Raw genomic sequence first — 23,565 nt, 5'->3', positions numbered from 1 at the left:
GGGTTCAAGCCTGCAAATTCTTTTGAGACACTTCATGATGCTGGGCTGTGACTCCCAACCTTTTGGGTTCCCTTCCCAACTTCAGCATTACTATGTGCTGGGCACTGAGCTGTATGATGAAGATACAAAGAAAAGAAAAACACAGTTCCTATTCTCAAGGAACTCACAATCTAATGTAGGAACTCCTTGTCTAATTATTAAATGACTGGATAAACCAGCTCCTTAAGCAACCTTCCCTATAGATCTCATGATTAGTCTACTTAGTCTTCTTGACTCTACAGTATTGAAGGTAGGAATGTTTTATATTTTTCTACCCCCTAAATTTTTATGCCCTATTAAGCTTCATTTGCCTCTCCGTGGTTATGGGTCTCTTCCAATTTCCATGATATCTGTTATGGACTGATTAGAGATTTTAGAAGTATATTTTATAAGGACTCTGTTGAAGACCATTGCTTTTCTTGTTTACTGAAAGGTTTCTATGTGTATATGTGTTTTTAAATTGCCAAATAAATCTTCAAATTCTCTGTGATGACTTCTAAGAGAAAAACATCCAACACTTTATTTTACCTTTCACAGATTTCAAGGCCTAGGCTTGGATGCCACAGGCATCTTTACACACTGTGCATTTGAAAAATCTGTTAAGCAAGGGAATAGCTTTTTAATAGCTTCCTTGAAGTTGTTGTCCACAGGTGTGGTCAGGGATAAATGAAAATGATTGTCAACCCTAATACATAATTTATCTCCATAGCTACAATTTCCCAGAGACAGCATTTGCAGTTAAATCACCCAAAACTGTTTTGGAACTTTATTTTCCTTCTTCAATGAATCCCCAGGTTGAATTCCAGAAGGCGGGAGGAATATAACCTTGAAGCAATGGTAATTATTTTTAGGGGCTGTTCAAGAAGGTTATTCCTTCCATGAACCTTGCGGAACTTTTATTGCTTTGCTATGCTGCTGGCTGTATTTTGGATTCTATAATTAGGAGGGATCTAAGGATAGGTCTCTCCTCTTCCAGCTTCTGGTCCCTCCTGGTCCTGATCTTTGCGGCAAAACTATCTGGTCTCCAATTCTGGAGAGGTTTAGAGCCTACGTACAGGTCTCCTATCTTTCTTTCTTTGCCATCCCTGCCGTTGTAGTCATTAGTTTCCAATGAGGGTTAGAACACATCCCTCTCCCATTCCCTGCCAGGATTGCCCCCCCCCCCCCACAAATGATTAAACAACTCTATTATCTTTGCCAAGGGAAAATGGAGGCCACAGAATTAGACATTACTGAAACAACTGAACAATAATCTAATTCTAGTGCCTTCCTTCTGTTAATTATTTCCAATTTATTCCATCTATAGCTTGTCTGTAGTTTTTTGCATGCTGGCTCCTCCATTAGTGTGTGAACTCCTTGAGAACAGGGTCTGTCTTTGACTCTTCTTTGATTCTTCAAGCTAAATAGTGCTTGTCAAATAGTAGGTACTTAATATATGTTTATTGACTGACTGACTTAAGTACCACCTCTGAAAATAAGCTCTTTCCTCCCCTTTGCCTTTTAATGTTTCACTCTGTCAAATCACTTTGCATTTATCTGTTTTATAGATTACATAGTACATGTTGATTCCTCCCAAATAGACTGTAAGCTCTGTGAGGGAAGGAATGGCAAATCCTTCATGAATTGGATCAGATTGCTGTCATAGGTTATGTCTTCCATGGGTGACTTATTCTTAAAACTAACACAAAATTAATTAAAAAATATAACTTGAAAATTAAAATGCTGACTTTGTGTTCCTGACAAATTCATGATGCTTTCAGTCTGAGAGTCATGGATTGATGATTCTATTTGACAACAGTATCTTAACTGGTCTCCTAGCTTCACTCTCTGGTCTCCCTGGATTGCATGGGATCTAGTATAGTAGGAAGGATGAGAACTGGACTTGTAGTTGATGGCCTTGAATTTTTAAGTACCAGTTTTCAAAGTTGTGCAATTCTGAGCAAGACATTTCTTCTTTCACTACTTCAATTTCCTTATCTGTAAAAGAAATGGATTTTGTTATCTGACCTTTCATTCCCTTCTAGCTCTATGGTCTGATAATTTTATTCAAGGACTACATTTCCAAAAAAATTCTGCAATTATCATAAGCAGAAAAAGGTAAAAAAAAGATTATAAATCTATTTAGATTTATATATGTGTGTGTGTTTTTTTTAAGAAAACATATTCCGTGTATTCTTTTCAGTATCCCAGCAGGTCTGAGAACTTTTCTCTAGGCAATCAATTAGGTAGGTTCTAAATAAATATGGTTTGAGCACTGTTTTGTTCACAGTCAGTTTCTCTGCTTTCAAATATTTCTTTCAAGTCCTGCCAGTCCTGGACTTCAGAATTCACATTTTATATCTGGTTCTAGGTGTGCATTTAGACTTGATTCTCATCCAAGCAGTTGCTAATACCTGCTGGTTCTTATTAAGGACTCCATAATTGAATATATTAAAATCTCCAGATTCTGACAATATGAAACTGGAAAGTCCACAGATTAATCTTCTTCATGGGATGAAATGTCAACTTTCTGACTGACCTAGTTTTAGAAACAGATTTTCTGTAAGATTTTGGAGATGATGGGAGTTCTTGATTGGATCTCAAACAAAGAGCTCAGGGTCATGAATACAATGAATTGTACTTACCACAGAAGTATTTAAACTCGACATAACCGGACTGTGGACAGCCATGCACTTGTTGGACTGTTGTTTACAAGCTGACAGGAGTAACAAAACTTCCTTTGGATCTGTTGCCACTTTGACGTCAGACAGTCCTTTTGCCCAAGCTGATGAACCAACCAGCCATAGAAAGGAGAAGACTACCGTGACAATGAAATCCTAGAAAATCAAAGGAGGAGAAAAATGATGTAATGGGAAAAGGAAATTTATTTCAACAGACATGTTTTAGCACAGTGACTGACCAAACAGTAAACACTTAATACATGTTTGTTAATTAACTGCTGTAAGTTTTGCTGTTATATACTAGGAGCACTAAATGCTTTCTTCATGGAGAAGGTAAATATATCAAGTTCATATTTTCCACACATGGATGTGAGTGCTGAATGGAATGACAAAGCATGATGATTGGGTGGGAGCTTTAATTTTGGTAACTCCTGTCAATTTTCTTGTGTTAGCTCTAATATTGTCACAAATAATTTGGTAGTTGTATTCAGCTGTGTCCAAATTTTGGTGTTCTTTCAAATTTCTGAAAGAAATATTCAAAAGAGCTAAGTACGGTACTTGGTGATAAAGGGAAATCAAACTACATAGGATGATGGGGATTTTTTTCCCATTTTGCTGAACCAGGTGGATCTTTGCTGCAACTAGCCTTGACAAAAGAGTTTCCATTTGTTCTAGGAGAGCCAGAGAAAATGCAGACTTCTTTTTGATACTTTTAGCAAAAAGAGAGCTATGAAAACTATCAGGGGAATGGCTAAGGTTTGAGTTTTGTTTTCAGTGCTGAACTATGCTTATTTAATGATGCCCTATGTTCTTCCAAATTTCTAGATCCATTTCAGATCGACTGCTCCTTCATTTGGTATTACTAAGTCTGGTCAAATCAACAAGTATTTATTAAATGCTTACAAAATGCCAAGTACCGTGCCAATTGCTAGGAAAAAAATTCAAGGAGAAAGAAAAGAAAACAAAATGTCTGTCCAATTTGACACATTTCTTCATTCTCAACCAAAGTCAGATTTTTGAAGGTTTTAATATCTTGAAAAAAATCTTCTGTGTCTGTGACAGGATGATTTTAAGGTGAACAAATACACATTCCCTGATCATAAAATATGATAGAATATTGAGAGGAAACAATATTTCTAAGAGTCATTAACATGAATCAAATATACAGAGATGAAAATCTTGTTCAGGAGGTTCCTTGATCTCATCCCTAGAATAGTTCTAGTATGCTGTTCTCCCTACTATTATTTATATGTGTTGAAATTTGTATTTTCTTGATTTCAAACCTTAACTCAGGTGCCACTTCCTCCAGAATCTCCCCTGGCCTTCCTATTCTGGCTTGGAGAAGAGCAATAAAATCAATACTACAGCTTCTGGACAGGATTTACCAATCAATTACCCAGTGCTTTCATTCAATATCCCTGTGACTTCCTTGTTCAAACACTCCTCCCTATCCATCATTCCCACAGAGGTTGTCTTTCCTTGTTAAAATTAAGCTCCCTGAGGACAAAGATATTCTTATTACTTCAATGTACTTGAGACATTTCTTCCTCCCTCCTTCCTTCCTTCCTTCCTTCCTTCCTTCCTTCCCTTCTTTCTGATTTCAAGGACAGTCTTCCATCTGCTATACTCACTCTCATCTCCTATAATAGAGGAAAGATTAAGCTCTGAATGATTTATCAATTGAAGCTAACTCACAACTACTTTACAGCTTTGGATTTGGATACTTTCATCATAGTTTAGAAAAAAAAAATACTGTTTCTTTTTTGGAGCGGTGATGGTGGTGTAGATTATATATTGACTAATAAGCCTAGGGACTGTTAGTACCAGCTGCTTTCATTTACATATTGCTTGTTTGGAAAATCCCATCATGAAACTGTCCATACTTCTGTAGTCATCTCAACTCTTGAAATTCATTTATCCAACCAAAACATTGGGGACTTCCTACTTATCCTCTTGTGTAAATCAGCACATCTCCTTTGGAAGCCAAGTTCTCTTTGAAGTCGGCTGGAGATCTGAGTAGGGAAAAGCCACATGGTGGTGGGAAGGGATATGGAAATCAGGCTGAGTGTTTTTTTCCCAATACCATCTGTAGCTGGGTTCAAATTTCCAAATACATTAATCATTTTCCTTTTGGAGGTGAGCAGGATTCTAGCAGCCAGTTTTCTGACCCCATCCAGATGCTAAAGATTACATGTTTCTCAATGTTATTAATTTGGGAGATAGTTCACAGAATCTTAAATTTGTTTTATTTTTCCACTGTTCAGAAATATTACTGCTCGCATTGTCAATTAATCTGGCTTTTGTGGAGGGGGGGGGCGGGGAGCAGTGGAAAGAGGAAGATGATACCAAGATTCCTTTATGTATAAAGAACCTGGGTAATGATCCATCTTCTCTTTTCATGCTTGAGTTGATCTGTTGATGCTTTGAGAACAGCTATAGGACTTCATTTCTTTTCTCCTCCAGTTAAATTTGATTCTGATTGAAACACTGCACTTTTCATTTGCTGCTATCTTTCCTGAACACTTTATCCATTGATTTGTAGTTGTGCAACTGCATTACTGAGGACTCATGAATTTTCCTTTATCTTTCTTGCAAATAGCAAAGTATGCTAGATCCCCTTATGTACTTTCTGTATGGCACAATTATTGGTAATGCAGATGATCTTATGATTGTTGTACAAAATGGACACCTTGGTGGCCATTTGATAATTTCATGATGGATGGAATAAGTTTCCAGTAGGATAGTTAACCATGTATCCATGGATCCCTACTCATGCTATTTTGAGGGAATTGAGAGGACAGGGAGTCTTACAGTTCAGTGGCATCAGAATCCCAGTAAGGATCTTCCTCTATTTTTTTTTATTATAGCTTTTTATTGACAAAGCATATGCATGGGTAATTTTCCAACACTGACCCTTGCAAAAATTTCTGTTCCAACTTTTCCCCTCCTTCCCTCCATCCTCTCCTCTAGATGGCAGGTAGTCCCATATGTGTTAAACATGTTAAAGTATATGTTAAATACAATATATGTATAAATATTTATATAGTTATCTTGCTGAACAAGAAAAATCGGATTTAGAAATAAGATAAAAATAACCTGGGAAGAAAAATGAAAATGCAAGCAAACAATAATAGAAAGAGTGTAAATGCTATGTTGTGGTCCATACTAATTTCCCAGTGTTCTTTCACTGGGTGTAGCTGGTCTCTTTGTTACTGAACAATTGGAATTGATTTGGATCCTCTCATTGTTGAAGAGAGCCACTTCCAGCAGAATTGAGGATCTTTCTCTATTTAACAGCCTATAAGCTCTCTAACTTATAGCCTGGTAACAAAGATCCATTCTTTTAGTATGGGTCATAGGCAGGATTTGAGCCCAGGTTTTCCTAACTCCAAAGCCAATGCTCTCCATTACATGTTCCCTCTTGCTAGGAGTTCTATAACTGGAATAATAGCTAGTATTTATGTAGCACCATAAAGTCTGAAGTGCTTGATATGTTTTATCTCATTTGATACTCACAAGAACTCTGTGAAATAGATCCTATTTTTATCTACATTTTGTAAATGAGAAAACTGAAATTAAACAACTTGCCAGGGTCACACAGGATCTGAATCCAATATGGCACCATTGACTGAAGATCACAATATCTGGTTTCTAGTTCTGTTTTTCCCATTTATTTGTGATCTTTTGCAAGACATTTATATTTTTAGAATTCTAATATAAGCCAATAAACATTGCTTAAGCCCTATGACATAAAAACATTGTGCCAGGCACTGGGAAAAGCAAGCCAGAAGTGACAAGGACCCCTTCCTAAGAAGCTTACATAGAATAGAAGTGAGGAAAGGGAAGGGTGCAATACAGCATTTAGAGAAGGAGAGAGGACTTGGTTATTGATTTGGAGTACTTGGACCTGAGTTCAAATGCAAGTTTGCTACTTTTGAACCAAAGTTATTTGGGACAGATTTCTTCTCTGAGTTTCAGTTCCTTCGCATGTAAAATGAAGGGAGTTGAACCACATGATTATTAAAATTCCTTTTAGCTAAATCCATGATTGATGACATAATCACTAAGAACTTGGAAGCATTAAAATGATAAAGAACTCCATGGGGCCCTGGAAAGGTAAATAATGGATGTAAACAGGCTGAATGAAAAACGATGATGTGGATATGGGAAATAATATGGAAGACATCATTAAATACTAATATGTCTGGAATATAAAAAGGTAGTCTGGTAATAGAAAATCAAATATAGTTGATACATTTCTGGAATGACACACCACACATACACATCCTTCCAAGATATTAAAAGAGCCCCAGGTAGGGCACTGGGTCATTCTGCTGTGGAGGACTTCTAAGAGAATAGGGAGAAAAATAGCATAGGATGAAGTCAAAGGACTACTGTTTGCAACTTGCATTCTCAGAGGAAGAATCTACACTAATAAAGTCACTATTTCACCAGTGCACCAAACTTAAAATCGACATTAAATGATTCAAGCTCCTTGTTTGCCTCCACTATCTTTTCCAATATAATCACCATTAGCATTCCAACCTGAAATGATCACTCATAGTCTAGGTGACATGCAGAAAAATCCCACTGGGTTTTGGGATCATCAAGATGGACACACAGAAAAATGAATCAGTGCAATGAAATGGGCTGTCTTTTTTGGAAGAACACTAGTTGGGAGTTGGGATGTGTAGCAATATACATCCAAAACTTTAGCTGCATTTTGGATGAATCTTCAAGCCTGTTACAACATAGTGTTTAGCCCTAATTCACAACTTCTTATAAAATTATTGAATAGGAGATTCTAGGAATTCCATATATTGGCAATGAAGCTTCAGATCCATTCAATCGAGAATTCTTTCTTGTTCACAATGGTTATGGAAAGTTGTGTCTGTGCTTCACATCTTAGAGGAGATAAGAATAATTGGAAGACAATTTAGATGAGATTATCCAGAATCAAAAGGGGCTCAAGTTCATGCCATGGAAGAATGAATTGAAAGAACTGGGAATATTTGGCTTGGGTAAAAGGAGACATGGGAAGGATATAATAGCCATGTTCAAGTATTTGAAATGCGGTCCTATGCAGGAAGAATGGGATTTGTACTTTGTGCCATAAAGGAAAACTAGGAAAGATGGAAAGAGGCAAATTTAGGATCAACAAAATAAAAGGCAAAACTGCTAGGAATAAGAACTGTCTAAAAGTGAAATGGAAGATAGTTGTTTCCTCAATATTAGGAACTTGCAAACAAAAGTTTAGATTGCTATGGATATAATAGACAAGATGAATTTTCAAGTATGAATTGAATTAGATGACTACTTAGTACTTTCCAACTCTGAAACTATGATTTCCCCCCTTACAATGCCAATGATTAATGTCAGGCTAAAAATAAACCTAGTTCCCCTTAATAATCCATTATGAATTCATTCTCAATTGAATTTATCAAAATCCTTGGAGAAAATATTCCCATTTGCATCCTACACTTTAGAATCTTAGAATAACATAGCTGAGAATGACCTTTGAGATCATTTAATCTACTCTTCTAATTTTATAGAGAGGAAACTGAACCCAGAGCTGTTCAGTAATGTATCTGAGGATGACTGTCCAAGTGGGAGAGCTGGGATTAGAGCCAGGCCTTCTGATGACTGTTCATAGTCATAATTCAATTCAATTTATTTTTATTCAATTCATTTAAATCCAATACATTTTATTAAAGACCAACTATGGGCAAAGCACTGTGTTAAGAACACAACTGCCCCCCTCTCTGTTCCCAAATCAAAATTAGAAATTTTATGATTTTATTGGAATTTGTTTAAAAGGGAACTCAGTTTTGCAGATAATTACTTTTCACATAGCAATTTCAGGCTTAATTTCTTTCAAAGTTAATTGAATTTAAGAGATGAAGAAAGTAGATATAATTTTGGAGCTCACTGGCAAATCTGTAAACCACTTGCCCCTTAACATTTATCTAAAACCTTCTGTTTAGAGGAAGATAGTCTTTTGAAAAAATTTCCCCCGCAAGTGAGCAAACTGCATTAACATCAAGAAGGTCAAGAAAAGAGCTGTTATTTTTCAAGCTTTTTTTTTTATGTCTTATGAGAACTGAAGACTCATTACACTGCCATATATCAACCCATCTGTCAGTCCCTGGCAGATGGGTAAAGGGTAGCGCTTCTGACCTGCTAGAGATTAAATTCTTCTGTGCTGTGGTCGCCCCAGCTCCAGCTGAGTTTGCCTTCACTGTAATCCCACTGTCACCTTCCAACCCATAGGAAGAAACAGAAAGGCTAAAAATACTACATATGACTTTCAAACCAAAAGTTGGGCTTTAGGAGAGGGATGACTAGAAGCTGGATGCTGATGATGTATTTATTCATCTGTCTCCACTGCTTCCTGTTTACCTGATTGTAGGCTAGAGCAGGTGAGCTCATTCTGGAACCATGGGATGTACATGCTAATTCTGACTAGGGTTCTAGAGAGAGGAAAGCATCTTTTTAGCAAAGGTTGTCTCTTGTATTTCCCTTTGCTGAAGTGTTGTTGTATAGTAGGAGATGATGATTTCCACTGTGAGTAGAAGGTATGATGTGTGTGTGTGTGTGTGTGTGTGTGTGTGCAGCATCTCTGAAAAGGCATATCAGTTATGGGTGTATGTGTGTGTATGTATGTGAGTATGTAGATATGTGTTTGTGTACATATGTGCTTATTGCTTTGGAAAGGAAGAATCTCACTTCCTAAAGTCCAGAAACATTAGGAGAGAAAACCCTTCCCTGTAATACAGAGATAGAAAGATCTGACTTGGATTTCAGCCTCTTGGACCATCAATTGCCTTAACATCACATACTTAGTGTTGAATTATCTTATATCTTATACCATTTCATTCCTGTATGGGTTAAGTTTCCTATGGGGTCATGACAGAGATCATCAAGAGGGATGTCGTATGTCTGGCAGATAAAACTAGTCTGTCTTCTCAATGAAATGTGCTCAAGGATTTGGGTAAAGAATGTTTTCTTGAATGAACCCATGATTTCATTGACATACAGTAAGCACCTACTGTATTAAGTGTTGGAGAGACAAAGAAAATTGATGTCATCATTATGGGAACTCTCAAGGGGGAACTGTTTTATTCTTTTATTCCTTTATTTATTTATTTATTCATTCATTTATCTATCTATTTATTTATTCATCCATTCATTCACTCATTTATCTATTTATTTATCAATCCATTCATTCATTTGTTTGTTTGCTTGCATGCTTATTTGTTTGTTTGTTTGTTTATTTTTGCTGAGGCAATTGGAGTTAAGTGATTTGCCAGGGTCACACAGCTAGGAAGGGTTAAGTGTCTGACAACAGATTTGAACTCAGGTTGTCCTGATTTCAGGACTGGTGCTCTATCCACTGTGCAATCTACTTCCCTGAGTATTTTATCCCCAAGATCTAATGTAGTGTTTAATGAAGCAGACACTTAATGTACATGTTGGTTAATAGTTGACGACCAATACTGGTTGTAATCGTAAGAGTTGAATGGAATGCTGGGACCTATAGAGTGTCACAAAGCCTGTTTGTGTTTGAGTGGACCGGGTTTTCCTGTTTTTAAGGATAGCTCTCTCGATACTATATCATATATAAGTCATCTCACAGTCCTTCTAGCATAACTACCTGCCACTGATATAATTTCAGCTTGCCTATAATACATAGGATAATTCCTAATACATGGCTTTAGTTCTGGAGATTTGAACATAAAAAGCCTTATTTGGTAAGCACCAAAATAATGGTATTAAATGCATAAAATAAAGCGGAGAATTATAAAGGAAACTAATCTTAATGAAATAGTAAACTCATCTCAACTGAAATTCTCCATGGATAGATAGTGTAGGGGCATCCACAGCTGATCCACAGCTTTTTGGCTTAAGACTCAGTCATTCCAATGCCAGCTTTAGGGAGCCTGAAGCAGAGTACCCTGGCTGGCATTCACTTCTTCCCCTTTCTTCACATTTCAGAGTTCATATTTTTTATTCCAGACATAAAAAGAATTTGTTGATGCCAATTTTTTTTGGAAGCTATGTTCTAAGCACAGAGAGATTTCTACTAAATCTATTACTTTTTTGTGGGGGGGGGGAGTTAAAAAGATTGTCAGCATTTGGTCAGAATGTGAAACATGAAATTGTCTTTGTTAATCTTTCTTTTCTTTTCTTTCTTCTTATTTCCTCTAGGTATCAGAAGCAGGAAGATCTGTGTTCAAATGCTCCCTCAGACATTTACTAACTGTGTGAGTTACACAATTTCCTTGAATCTCAGTACCTATAGAGTTGGATTTTCCAGATATAGATACTGAAATTCAAGGAAATTGACATTAACAAATTAGAACTTTTCCAGAAATTTTCCAAGTCAAGAGGCTATTTGGGTAAATTTACATATCCTAAACCCTTACACTAATTATATGAAGTAGGAGCACAGGAAGAAAGGTATCCAGCTTTCTGAGAGTCATGGAGAACCTCGTATCACCCCAGTGCGTCTTTGAATATTTATTAAATAGAGTACACGACTGGTCAGATGAACAAGTGAATGATCACATTTGGCTCTCATCATCAAATCAGGCCAAACATTGAATAAGCAATGCCTTGAAGTGTTTAAATATTGATTTGGGTAAATAGTGTCCAGTTGCATCAGCTGCATAGATGATAAATTCCTTGAATACAGAGATTGATTTTTTTTTGGTAGCTAAGTTCCTTACCTAGTACCTTGAATATAAATATTTTAAAATGTTTCTTGACTTGAATTGAATACAGACAACAAGAGGGAACCAATACTAGGAAAACTCACTTACCCAGAATATATTCTTATACCCCTGCTCCTTGAGGCCTTTGTGTTTCATTAATAGGTATAGGTTCAGAACCAGTATAAATTTCCACTATTATGCTGGGAAGATGCCTATTGTACTTGACTCCAAGATGGAGAATAAACTTTGAAGGATAAGAATCACTTAGGCCAGATTGAACCTGAATTTAATTCTCTTCACACAAGATCATTAGGGTCTGGAGACCCTAATTAAGCCACAATTTCCAGATTCTCTTTTACCTCAATACCCACCAAAGCCCTTGTGCATTTAACCATTAAATTATTAAATTGCAGGTGCTAGGACTAATGAGACCAAGGAATCATAGGATTATGGGTTTAGAGCTGTAAAGGTCAAAAGTTTAACACCATATCCCTTAATCCTTATGAGGACATGGAAGCACAGGGAAGTTAAATGGTTTTCCCAAAGACACACAGCTAGTATCTAAGGCTGCTTGGGACTGCCTGAATCCAAGTCCTGGGTGCCTTATCCAGTACATGACCTTTCATAGGAATTATTAGAGAGCAACTAGGACTCCTTAGGGACATTTTGAGACTTCTAATGTCTCTATCTCTCTGTTGATCTCAAACTTCATGTGACCTTCAATAAAATCTATGCAAAAAAAAAAAATAATGATGAACATCCTTCTCTGTGTCAAGCCACGGGAGAAGACTTTGAACACAGTCCTAAAACACAATGAAAAAAAATCACAGGAAGCACACATGTTTGGCTGAAAAGTGAAAGAACTGGTCTCTCAATCTGCTTATTTATTTGTATTAAACAAAATAGTTGATTAAGAGATATTTTCAGTAAACTCTTTGATGACTGATTCATTAAATCAATTTTGGCACAGTGTAGATAAGTTGAGATTTATATTGAAGAAATTATTTGATATATAAACAAATCATATATATGTGTAATATATATAATCAGTTAGTTTAAGATTAGTCGAAGAAATCAATCTCTTTTCAATAGATATTGTTGACAGTAGGTATATGGCTTTTTATCAAGCATTCCCTTCACCTCCTATTTGTTTTGTTTCGTATTGCCTTTTATTGATCTCCCACAGAACATGACTGAGTCAGAATTTGTATTGGTACGAATCATGATATTATTATGAATTATTGTAAAGGGCTGAAACTCTGAGTTGATGCATTGAGGTAGGACAACTGAGTACTTAAGGCTTATTACCAATTGGACAAATACTCTATTAGCATATGCTTGGAAAATGGCCCTTCTCACTATTCTGTGCTGATTCAATCTTTGGTGTATACAGAGAGTTGTGGGAAGGATTAGGGAGTGGAGTAAGACAAGCAAGAGTAACTTTGGCGGTAGAGGTGGAAAAGGAAGGTTGCAGAGATCCTGTGTCCATTCCCTTCACTTCTGCCTCTAAAGACCAAGGACTTTTGCTTATCCTGACTCTGGCTGATTCTAAGGTATCCAGGGGGCTAACTCAGTCATCACAATTTATGATATTAAAGTGTCTTTCTGGTCATATTCTTATTTGCTAGGGAATCCGATTTTTTGTTTTGGTGAACAAAAAACATGTTTCTATTGGTCAAATAATCTGGTCACTTTGGCTGAGTCTCCTCTACTTTGCAATGGAAGATACATTTCCAGTGGCAAAGCTTTCTCAAAAAACAAAACAAAACAAACAAACAAACAACAAAAAACAGGCAACCCCTGCTCTGAAGTATCTACTTTGGATGAACTTTGTTCATGAAAGAATGATAAACACAAAACTCTTAAATTTGCTAAGAGCTTTGTTTCCCCATACTAAATAACTCTGATATTCTGTTATACCCATTAGAAGATTCTAAGTTCAACTGGGTCAGGGAGTAGCTATTCAGAAGTGTAATAAAGAAACTTCTTGAATAAGAATTTATAATTCACTTTAATGTCTTCAAAAGGTAACAGTCGCCTTGCCCACCATGACTTTGAGTTCAAAATAACAGCGACTCAACATTTTCCTTTACTTGAAATAAGTAATACCTTTGAAATCAACTGGTAAAATATAAGCTGAATAAAAAAGACTGAATTTATTTGTGCATTGTCTCTGTACTTCAAGTGAAGTAGAAAATTGAGATAGTGATTCTAGAAAGCTACTCCTCTCTCCCACTCCTCGACTCTTTGGCTTACTTCCAGGCTTAGACTGGATAGCATCTTTAATGATAGCCCAGCTACCTCCTTCTTGAATTGCCTTGGATTTATTAATCTGTGTATGAGGCATTTCTTGCAGATAAAGGTCAGTCTGAGCCCTTTCTTATCTCTTCATTCTTTTTAAATGTTACTCTCCCTCCTTGCAGTCTATAGATCAGCCATATTGGCTTATTTGTTTTCCATACAACATGGATGAATCTCTGCTCACCTTCTAACTGTTCCTTCTGAGACCTGAAATGTTCTCTTTCCTCACTTCTGCCTCTCCAAGTCACTTGGTCTTAAAGAATCAACTCTAATTATACTTTCAGTAGGAAGACACTTCCTGGTCTCTTCCCTCCCCACTTCCCCACCTTTTCCACCTCTCTGCCTTGGCACGGTAGAGAACCAGATCTAGAATCAGGAAGACTTGAATTCAAATCTAGCTCCAGACTCTTATTAGTTGTGGGACCCTGGACAAGTCATTTAATCCCTGTTTATCTCAGTTTCCTCATCTGTAAAATGAGGAGAATAACATTACCTATCTCACAGCATTATTGTGAAGATAAAATGAGATAATTATTGTAACGTACTTAGCACAGTGTCTAGAAAGTAGAAAATGCTACATAACTGCTAGTTATTATTATTATTATTACAATTATTCCTTCCAATTCCTCATTGTCTTCATCTCTAAGATTACCTTTAATATACATTTATAGCCAGGTCTTAATTATTTGAAATTATTACTGTATATAAAATATAACATTGGTTCCAGCCCCATGGAAACTTAGAGAGCAAATCTGAATAATGTGGTCATTTTCATAGGATTCATTATTTGGCATTTAGTTGTATTCTTTTAAATTTTATATACGCATTTATAATCTGAACTTCCCTCTTGTACCCCATCCCAATTGAACAAACAAATTAATTAATACCTCATCATAAATAAAGTTTTGCAAAACAAATTTCTACATGGGCCATGCTTGAAAAAATCTCTTTCTGTGTCTCTCTGTGTGTTTCTCTGTCTCTGTCTCTTGTCTTCATCTATATCTATATCTTCATATTTCAAGGCCATCAGATCTCTGGCCTTCTCTTTATGTACTTTGTATCCACCTATTTACAAACATGTTGTCTTTTCCATTAGAATGCAAGATTCTTAGGGCTTGGGCAAATTTATTTTTTTGTATTAGGGAAAGCTAGTGGTGGAGTGGTTATGTACTGGGCCTGGATTCAAGAAGAACTGAGTTCAAATACAGCCTCACAATCTATTCATTGTATGACCATAGGCAAATCATTTACCCTTTCTTGAGCTCAGTTTTCTCACTTGTACGATGGGGATAATAATAGCTGCTGTCTCACAAGATTTTTGTGACTCTCAAATAAAGTAACAGTTATAAAAGCATTTAGCACAATGCCTTGCTCATAGCAGGTACTGTATAAATTACTTCCTTTCCTTCCTTTTTTATATCTCTAACAGTGCCTGGAGCATAGTAGACATTCAATAAATGCTTGCAGATTGATTAATTGATCATTTTTCTCTAGTAGAATGAATGTCCCTTAAAAGCAGGGAGTGTCTGCCTTTTGTGTTTGAGGGGAAATGGTCGAACTAGTTTCATTTTATTAATATGAATGGAAAAGGATGGAGTTAATGAGTTTGGTTAATGCAGAAATCACTTGATAGGTATTTCAGCAATCATTTCATGGCTGCCATACATTGTTTTCACTTCCAAAATGTTTTAAGATTAATGCATGGATATAAACTCTGTATATAACTAAAAGGAGTATTAAATCACAATGCTGAATTTACAATTCACTTGTATTCCTTGTACAACATAAAAGTGGGAATGCTTTGCACCTTGTCAGCAAGAATAATTTAAACAAACAGTGATTTCAGGGGAGGGGAGCGGAGCTCCTCAACCTCTATCTTACACTACTAGTCTAGGTCTTTATGTCACCTCAGTGGGAAAATGCTCCTTTCATACAACACTCCTTGCTCCTTCTCACTTGAATTAACCAGGGGTAGTGGGTCAGTGGTTAGAAATTCTAAGTTAGGTTCTGTGTAGATATGGCTATAATGCCTTATTTAAATATGGTCCTTATAGATAGATAGCCTTGCTCTTCATTTCTATGATTATAGAAAGAGCAGTTATCATTGTCATCTTGACTTTACAGTTGAGAAATCTGAAATTCAGAGAATTTCCCAATTCTGAATTGCCTAGGGTTACACATAAAGTAAGTGATATCTAAGGTGATATACCAATTTAATCACATCTTACTGAACAGAAGTCTTCAATTCAATTTAATCTAATTGAATTCAGCAAACATAATACATTTAGCCCATGTATCTCTTTGGAATATGGTATAGTAGAAAAAGAGCTGATGGTGAGCCCAGGAAGATCTGTCCCTGATACGTATTGGCAGTGTGACAACAGGTAAGTTACTGACTGTGATGATAATTTGAGGGTGACGAGGTTCAGTTAAGGTAATTTTAAGAATGAGGGATACCTGGGAATGTTTTAAGGCATTGGTAAAGGTCACGATATTAGGGGAAGTTTGAAAGTGATAGAGACAGATCTTTACCAAAGTGAATCCTCTCAATTCCCTAAGAAATAGACACAAATTGACCTGTCTGATGAATTTTATCTGAGAGAATTCAACAAGTCTAGTAAATATTTATTAGGCACCTTTTGTATGCATGATATTTCTTTAGGTGTGGCAGTTATCTGAAAATAGATGAAAATAAAACTGTCTCTGTTCTTTAAGGAGCTTATATTCCATTGGTGAAAACAACAGAGACATATATAAATACATACACAGTCCCACAAAAGGCCCTTATCATAGAAAGGAGGAGGAGGAGGGAAAGAAAAAAGGAGGGGGGAGAATGGTAATGAAAAGCAGTAGAGAGAAACAAACAGAGACAGAGACAGAGAGATAGAAAGACAAAGAGACTTAAAGAGACAGGGAAACAAAGAGAGCAAGAGAGAAAGAGACAGAGACAGACAGAAACAGAGACAGAGACACACATATAGAGACAGACACAGAGACAGAGACAAAGAGAGATAGAGATACAGAGCCTTAAGTTTTCTTTTTTTTAATTCTGATTAAACATTATTAGTGTCCTATGGTGGTTGTTTGCATTTCTATTAGTGCTATGACCACTAAGTTGGTAGCTTAACTATAAGAAATAGTCTAGATTAGTTCTAGAATTCTCCAGTTTCATACTGGTATAAGACCTTAAGTTGCACGAAAATGCCGAGTTCTTCATCTACTAATGCAGATATTGAGCCAAAGTCTCTGAAGGGCTGGTCCTTCCCAGTGGTATTAGAGAGAAATAGTTTGAGAATTAGGAGAGATGTGAGTTCAAATTGCACTGGGAAACTAGTTGTAAGACTCCTGGCAATTTATTTGATCTCTCCAACCTTTAGTTTAATCACCTGTCAAATGGGGATAGTAACATATCTAGGACAAACCAAAGCAAGATCTTGAGTGTATTTATGGATCAGATCAGTATCAACTTATGGTACAGACTTACACTTTAGTGTCAATTATTATTATTGGTCAGGAAAAGACTAAGATTTTCTATGAGCTTTGATTCTGTGATAATGGATCTTACAACTTATTTTCACATCATTAACTTTCCCACATACAATGGGCCTGACTAAATCAACCTGCCAACAACTGGTAAATATGCCGTTTTCTGCCTCTCTTATTAACCCAAATAGTTGATGATTTGACCATCTCTCTCTCCTTTTCCCTCCCTCTCTTCCTCCCTCTCCTCCCTCTCCTTCCTCTCCTTCCTCTCTTTTTCTCTCTGTCTCTCTTTCTCGCTAAATCTGACCTTTTCTCTCTCTTTCTCTCTGTCTCTCTCTCTCTGTCTGTCTCTCTCTGTCTGTCTCTCACTGTCTCTCTTTTTTTCTCTCTCTCCACAAACTCCTCTGAATCTGTAATCATAATACACATTCCTTCATCCTTAAAACAAAGATGCACAATTGAATTGACCTGAAGAATTCTGGGTAAGAAAAACCAGTATTGGGTGATTTTAAATTCTGACCTCCAGTAAGCTTTCAAGAGTGTTGTACTTTGACTTATTGCCCATAGAAACAATTTCTCCCTGAACTAAGGGGGAGGGTCTCTTCTCTTTCCAGGAGCCCCCAAACACTGCTGGGAGGCCATTAAGTTTATGCCAGTAAACAAGGACTTTCAAGTACTTGGACAAATATCAGGTGCTATGTAAATGATAAATAGTCATTATAAAACCCCATGAATATTTTAGAGCTCATCATCCATGGAACAGAAAGAAATGAGCCCAGATGGTGAGGAAAAATTGCTCAAAAACAAAGCAAGGCTTCCAGTGGATATCTCTACCCTTTTGAGAGTTGGGACCATAATACATTATGAGAAATAATGATAATAGCTTCTTTCTACTTCATAATTTATCAATTGCTTTATTCTCAACAGTCCAATGTGGGTATTATTATTATACCCATTTTACAGAAGAGAAAACCAGGGATTTGAGAATGACTTGTTAAATAATTATGCAGCTAGTAAATGGCTAGATAGGGTTGAACTTAGGTCTTATCAATGCTCTGTCTACCATACTATATTTTCAACAGGCCATCTAAGTATATATCTGTTAAGAGCACATAGATCAATAACTGATTGGAGTATCTTTCACCACATTTTGTTTATATATTTGGCCCCATTATGAAAATGCATCTGTCATGTGCCCCAAAAGGCCATTAATTCAATGCAAGAGAAGCAAGAATAGGGATACTGTAAAAAGATCTGTGGTTCTGAAGTTGGAAGAATTGGGTTCAAGAAATCAAAATCAAATGAAGGCAAAAAATGATGCAATGGATAGAATTATAGGTCTGACGTCAAGAAGTCTTGAGTTCAGATCCATTCTCAGACATTTACTAGCTGTGTGACCTTATTCAAGTCATTTAATCTCCCAGTTTCCTGAATTGTAAAATGTTAATGCAGACTTGCCAGGGATGTTATGAGGATCAAATAAGACATTGGTCTATCGCAGCATAGGGCTTGACACATAGTAGGCACAACAGAAATTCTGTCTATTATTATTATTATTGTTATTGTTTTTGTTGTTATTTCTAAATCCCATCTATGACACATTCCTTATGGATCTTTGGAAAATATTTTACTTCCCTGTGCCTCAGTTGCTTTGTTTGCAAAATGAAGGTTCGACTAGAAGAAGAAATTCCTTCCAATTTTAGATCTAATCTCCTACAAAAACACACAAACAAAACCAAAAAATCAACAAACTCCATCCAAATTCTCTTATGTCAGCCTGAGGTCTCTGTCCAGCACAGAAAATGAGAAATGATGGGGGCAAAATCCTTGGATAATGTGAGGGTCGTTCTGGGCTGTGTGGAACCTGTTTCCTTTCACATCTGCTTTCCTATCTCTGTGTTTTACTCATAGATTTCCCTCTGCTGCAATGCATTCTCCCCATTTATCATCATTTGTATTTTTCTGATTTCTACTCATCTTTCAAGATTCAATTCAAGTGACAGCTCTTCCATATAACACCCCCAATTCCTTCTCCCAGAAATGATCTCTCTGTTCTCTTACCCTTCATAGTATTTACCTTGTATTTTTCTTAGTGTGCTTTTTCCATTTTTCAATATAATATAGTCACAAAGACCTTTGGCTACTTTGGGTCGGGGGTTAGGTATTTTATTTCTGTGCTGCCAGCACACTTAATAAGTATACATTGAATTGAACGACTTAAAGATAGGAAACATAGCTAAGTTTGGAATATAAAGATGAAAAACAAAATAATACCTGACCTTAATGATCTTCGATTTGACAAGTGGTGGTACAACAGGCATGCAAATAAGGTGACTAAAGTAGAGAGACTTAAAATGGTTATAAATTGGAAATAATTGGGGAGACTAAATGAAGGAACCTGAATGGAATTTAGAAATATTGAAATGATGGACTCATGGGCAGGGATAGTGTGAGCCTAATAAGGAATAGTAAGAATATATGCACTTGTAATCAAGCAAAGTTAATGCAAAGGACTTTATGTTGCAAAGGATAGAAGTGGTCTTTAAGTAAGGATTGTGACTTGTTAGATATGTTATAGAAGGAAGACTTATTTATATATGTACTGAATTCTATTTATCAATGCCTCTTCTAAACGATGGAAGTAGGAAGGAATATAGGACTCTCAATGCAGTGTGGGTAGGGTAGAGTTCAGCAATATGTATATATATCTGTATATATGTATACACACATGTATACTATAATAACTAACATATGTGTATGTGCATATAAATATACATTATATCTATATCTATATCTATGGATCTATCTACCTATGTCTGACTTACTATCTCCCAAGCATTGCTCTAAGAACTTTAGAGATATGATCTCATTTGATACTTAGAACAACCTTGGGAGATATTATGATTATCAGTTTACAAATTAAGAAACTGAGGTGGAATTTAAGTAACTTGTTCAAGATCACACTAGTAAGTGTCTGAGGCTGGATTTGAATTCAAGTCTTCCTGCCTCTGGGCCCAGTGCTCTCTCCATTGAGTCACTCAGCTTATCTTCTTATTTCTGGAAGCTGTATCTCTTAATATTGCCCAAGATGATATTATCTTTTTGGATTGCATTAAGCTTACCATCCACTAAAATCCAAGACTTCCAGAAATTCTCTAACTATATCTACCTTCTAACCATACCTGTCTTCTAAATATAAAACAGATTCTTTCAACCTGCAAGACTTTATATTTATCCCTGTAAAATGTTATCTTTATTCATTTCAATGGTGACCCAAAACCCAAATCATAGTCTAGTTGGATTTTATTTGTTATATGTGTACAGAAGTCAGTCAATAAGCATTAACTGATGCCCACTATGTGCCAGACACTGTGCTAAGTTCTAGGGATCCAAAAAGAAGTGAGAAGCTTATGGTTGAATGCAGGAGACAACATGCAGAGAACCCTAGAAATGCCCATATTTCTATGTAGATAGGAAAAAGCTGGGGAGAATCTCAGGGCCATTCTCTAAAGAAAATTTATATCCCAATGGGGGATGCAGCTTTTTAAAAAATGGCTCCAGAAAGGTCTGTGCTATTTGTAACAATTTTAAGGCAAATGAAAATAAAAGAGGTGGTGGTTTTTTTTTTTCCTTTCTAAGATTAAAAAAAACAAAACAACTAATTTTTTTTCTCTTTAGGAAGAGCCCTACATTCATTACTTATTAAACACTGGGAAACTGTCTTGGGAGACATCTAGAGGTCTGAGTTCACGAAGCAAGAATACACAAAGACAGAATAATATCAAATTTCATAATTATACCTTTTCATTCCTTCAGCACCTGGAGTGGCGTAGGCATTGATTTGTACTGAGTTTAGAGCCATTCAAATTCAAATCTATTTCTTTAATTCTACTTAGTTAAATTTCAGATGAAAAAGGTTACTGTTTCTCCAAATTTCAGAAGCCCGGGAGAAACCGGTGAGAATTTTGTCTGTCTGAACAGCTAGATGGGGGACATTTCCTTCCTGACCTTTCACCCCCAAGGGACTCAGGAAGGAAAAGAAAATGTCTTGAGGCTGAGAAGTATAGCAAAGCCCTAGAGCTAAAGAAAAATGAAAGGGAATTGAGTCTAAGAAATAAGAGATGAATTTTTAAAATGACATTAGGGCATTCGACTGGCAGCTAATCAGGTAAGAGGCAAGAAGAAGCCAGTGAACCATCAGCAGTGGAATTTTTGTGGAAATGCACGCTGGATGTATTTGAAATGGAGAAATCCAGTCTAGAAAATACAAAGCCCAACTGCACAGATTTTGAAGCTAACTGGAAGAGAAAGTTCAATTTGGTCCCATCAACCCTCTGCTAGGTTCTCATAGGTGTTTCAGCTACATTCATAACTTGCAATAGTTTGGTTTAGGCTGAAAATCTCTAGAGGTTTTGGGCCTGGACCCTAGTGAAAGTTCCATGTGGAAGAGCCAAGATCTGAAACTGACCTGGGATCTAATTCCTTACTTTACTCCCATCCAGATGATCTCAAAGTTCTCCCCAATGTACCATGGCCCCTATTCTATTTAATGTCTAGATGCCCTGAGTTGCTAATGTTTTTCTCTTTCCTTTCTTCTCCCTTTTCCTTCTCTCTCTTCTCCTCTACTCCCCTTTCCTCCCTTTTTCTTCCCTCTCCTCTTCTTCCCTCTCTTCCCTTCCCTTTCCCTCTCCTCTCTTTCCCTTCCCTCTCGCCTCGCCTCTCCTCTCCTCTTTTCTCCTTTCCTCCTTTCCCCCTTTCCTTTCCCTCTCCTCTTCTCTCCTCTCTTCTCCCTTTCTCTCTCATCTCTCCTCTCCTTTCTTCTCCTCTTTTCTCTTCTCCTTTCTTCTACTCTCCTCTCCTTTCTTCAACTCTCCCCTCTTTCCCTTTCTCCTCTCCTCTCCTCTCCTCTCCTCTCCTCGTCTCTCCTCTCTTCTCTTCTTCCATTCCTATCCCTCTGAATGTCACATTCTGTTTCTTTGTCTCTGTCTCTCTTTCCCTCTCTCCATCTCTCTCTTTCTCTTTCTTTGTCTCTGTTTGTCTCTTCCCTCAAAAGTAATGTATATACTAAAATTTTACACAGGGCTATAGATTTACATCTGGAGGGGAACTTAGTGATCATCTAGACTCATCCATCCATTGTACAGATTAGAAAACTGAATATCAGGGAAGTTAAGTAATTTGTCCACCTTCAGTTTATGTTCCTGATTGTCTGTATCCAGTTAAACCTGAGCTCCTTGAGGGCAGAGCCTATTTGCTATTGTCTTTGTATATAGACCAACCTCCATGGTTCATGCTGATTGGGATGGCTGTCTGTATCTTGGTTTTCATCAATGTTCAGAACTCAGGGCATACTGTGTTCCAAATACATGGGTAGGGGCAGAAGAAGAAGCTAAACAGGGGCATTGGATGACTAGTCCTTGCATTTCTACCCCTGCTCTTAATAATTTTCAGTGTGGCATTGGAAGCCATCCCATGTTTACCTCTTTGGACCGCAAAAGTTTGATGTGACTCTGGGCTCATGATTGCTGCACAGGTACTAAGTGCTAGTCTAGATAACACTGCTTGTAGTGGAGATCCAAATGGAATCTCACCATGAAACTCAACCAGTCAGTCAACAAACATTAGCCAACTTTTATTGGGTACATCTCTCTGCTAGGCACTAGGGACAAAAAGACAAAAGCAAAGAATTCCTGACTTCAAGGAGTTTATGTTCAATCAAAAAGCATTTCTTCAAGACTCGTCATGTGCCAAGCACTGTGGATACAAACAACAGCTGCTGAAGTCTCACCACAAATTCCCAGGAAAACTCAAAACCTCCCAACACAAGAACCCCCTTGATTTTCCTTCATTTTTATGTTTTTTTTAAATGTCTGAGTCAGTATGTCCGTTAGTCTTCCTATATGGGAAAGGGGAAGGAAGTACTGAGAATCACTGTTTAAAATAGTTAATAAATTTGAATTTTACAAAGTACTCAGAATGTTAGATTCTTGTTAATAATGCTGGAGGAGCTAAATTATATTAACTTTCTCTTAATTGTCCCAAATCAAAGATTTTTAATCTTGGATCTATATATAGATTTTCACATATCCATGAGCTTGTATTGGAAAAAAATACACCTGTATTTTTCACTGACCTCTAATTGAAATTTTAGTATTTTCTTTAATTATAAATGTCTAAAACACACATTATTCAGAGTAGAGGTTCATAGGTTTCACCAGACTTTCAAAGGGATCTATAACCTCAAGAACCCGAATGCTAAATGAAAGCAAAAGAAAGCAAAGTTCTGGCTACATGGAAGGATGGATTACAGGTTCTCCTTGAATAAAAAAAAAGGAAAGGGCAGAATCATTCTTATAAACCCAGAGATA

At 36.7% G+C, this 23,565-nt stretch overlaps 1 protein-coding gene across 2 annotated transcripts in view; it reads right to left on the bottom strand.

Moving 5' to 3' along the window:
* Positions 1-23,565, bottom strand: part of SYNPR (synaptoporin) — a 365,913-nt gene that overhangs the window by 8,749 nt on the left and 333,599 nt on the right. For both annotated transcript variants that reach the window (XM_031953517.1, XM_023498088.2), the window contains one exon: positions 2,664-2,855. In XM_031953517.1, the coding sequence (XP_031809377.1) occupies positions 2,664-2,855 (192 nt within the window). The remainder of the gene's footprint in view (positions 1-2,663; positions 2,856-23,565) is intronic.

Source organism: Sarcophilus harrisii, chromosome 1 (assembly GCF_902635505.1).
Source record: "Sarcophilus harrisii chromosome 1, mSarHar1.11, whole genome shotgun sequence".
In the NCBI taxonomy this organism is placed as follows: Eukaryota; Metazoa; Chordata; class Mammalia; order Dasyuromorphia; family Dasyuridae; genus Sarcophilus; species Sarcophilus harrisii.
The sequence above is the reverse complement of the archived record's forward strand: the minus strand, read 5'-3'. Positions and strand labels throughout refer to the sequence as shown.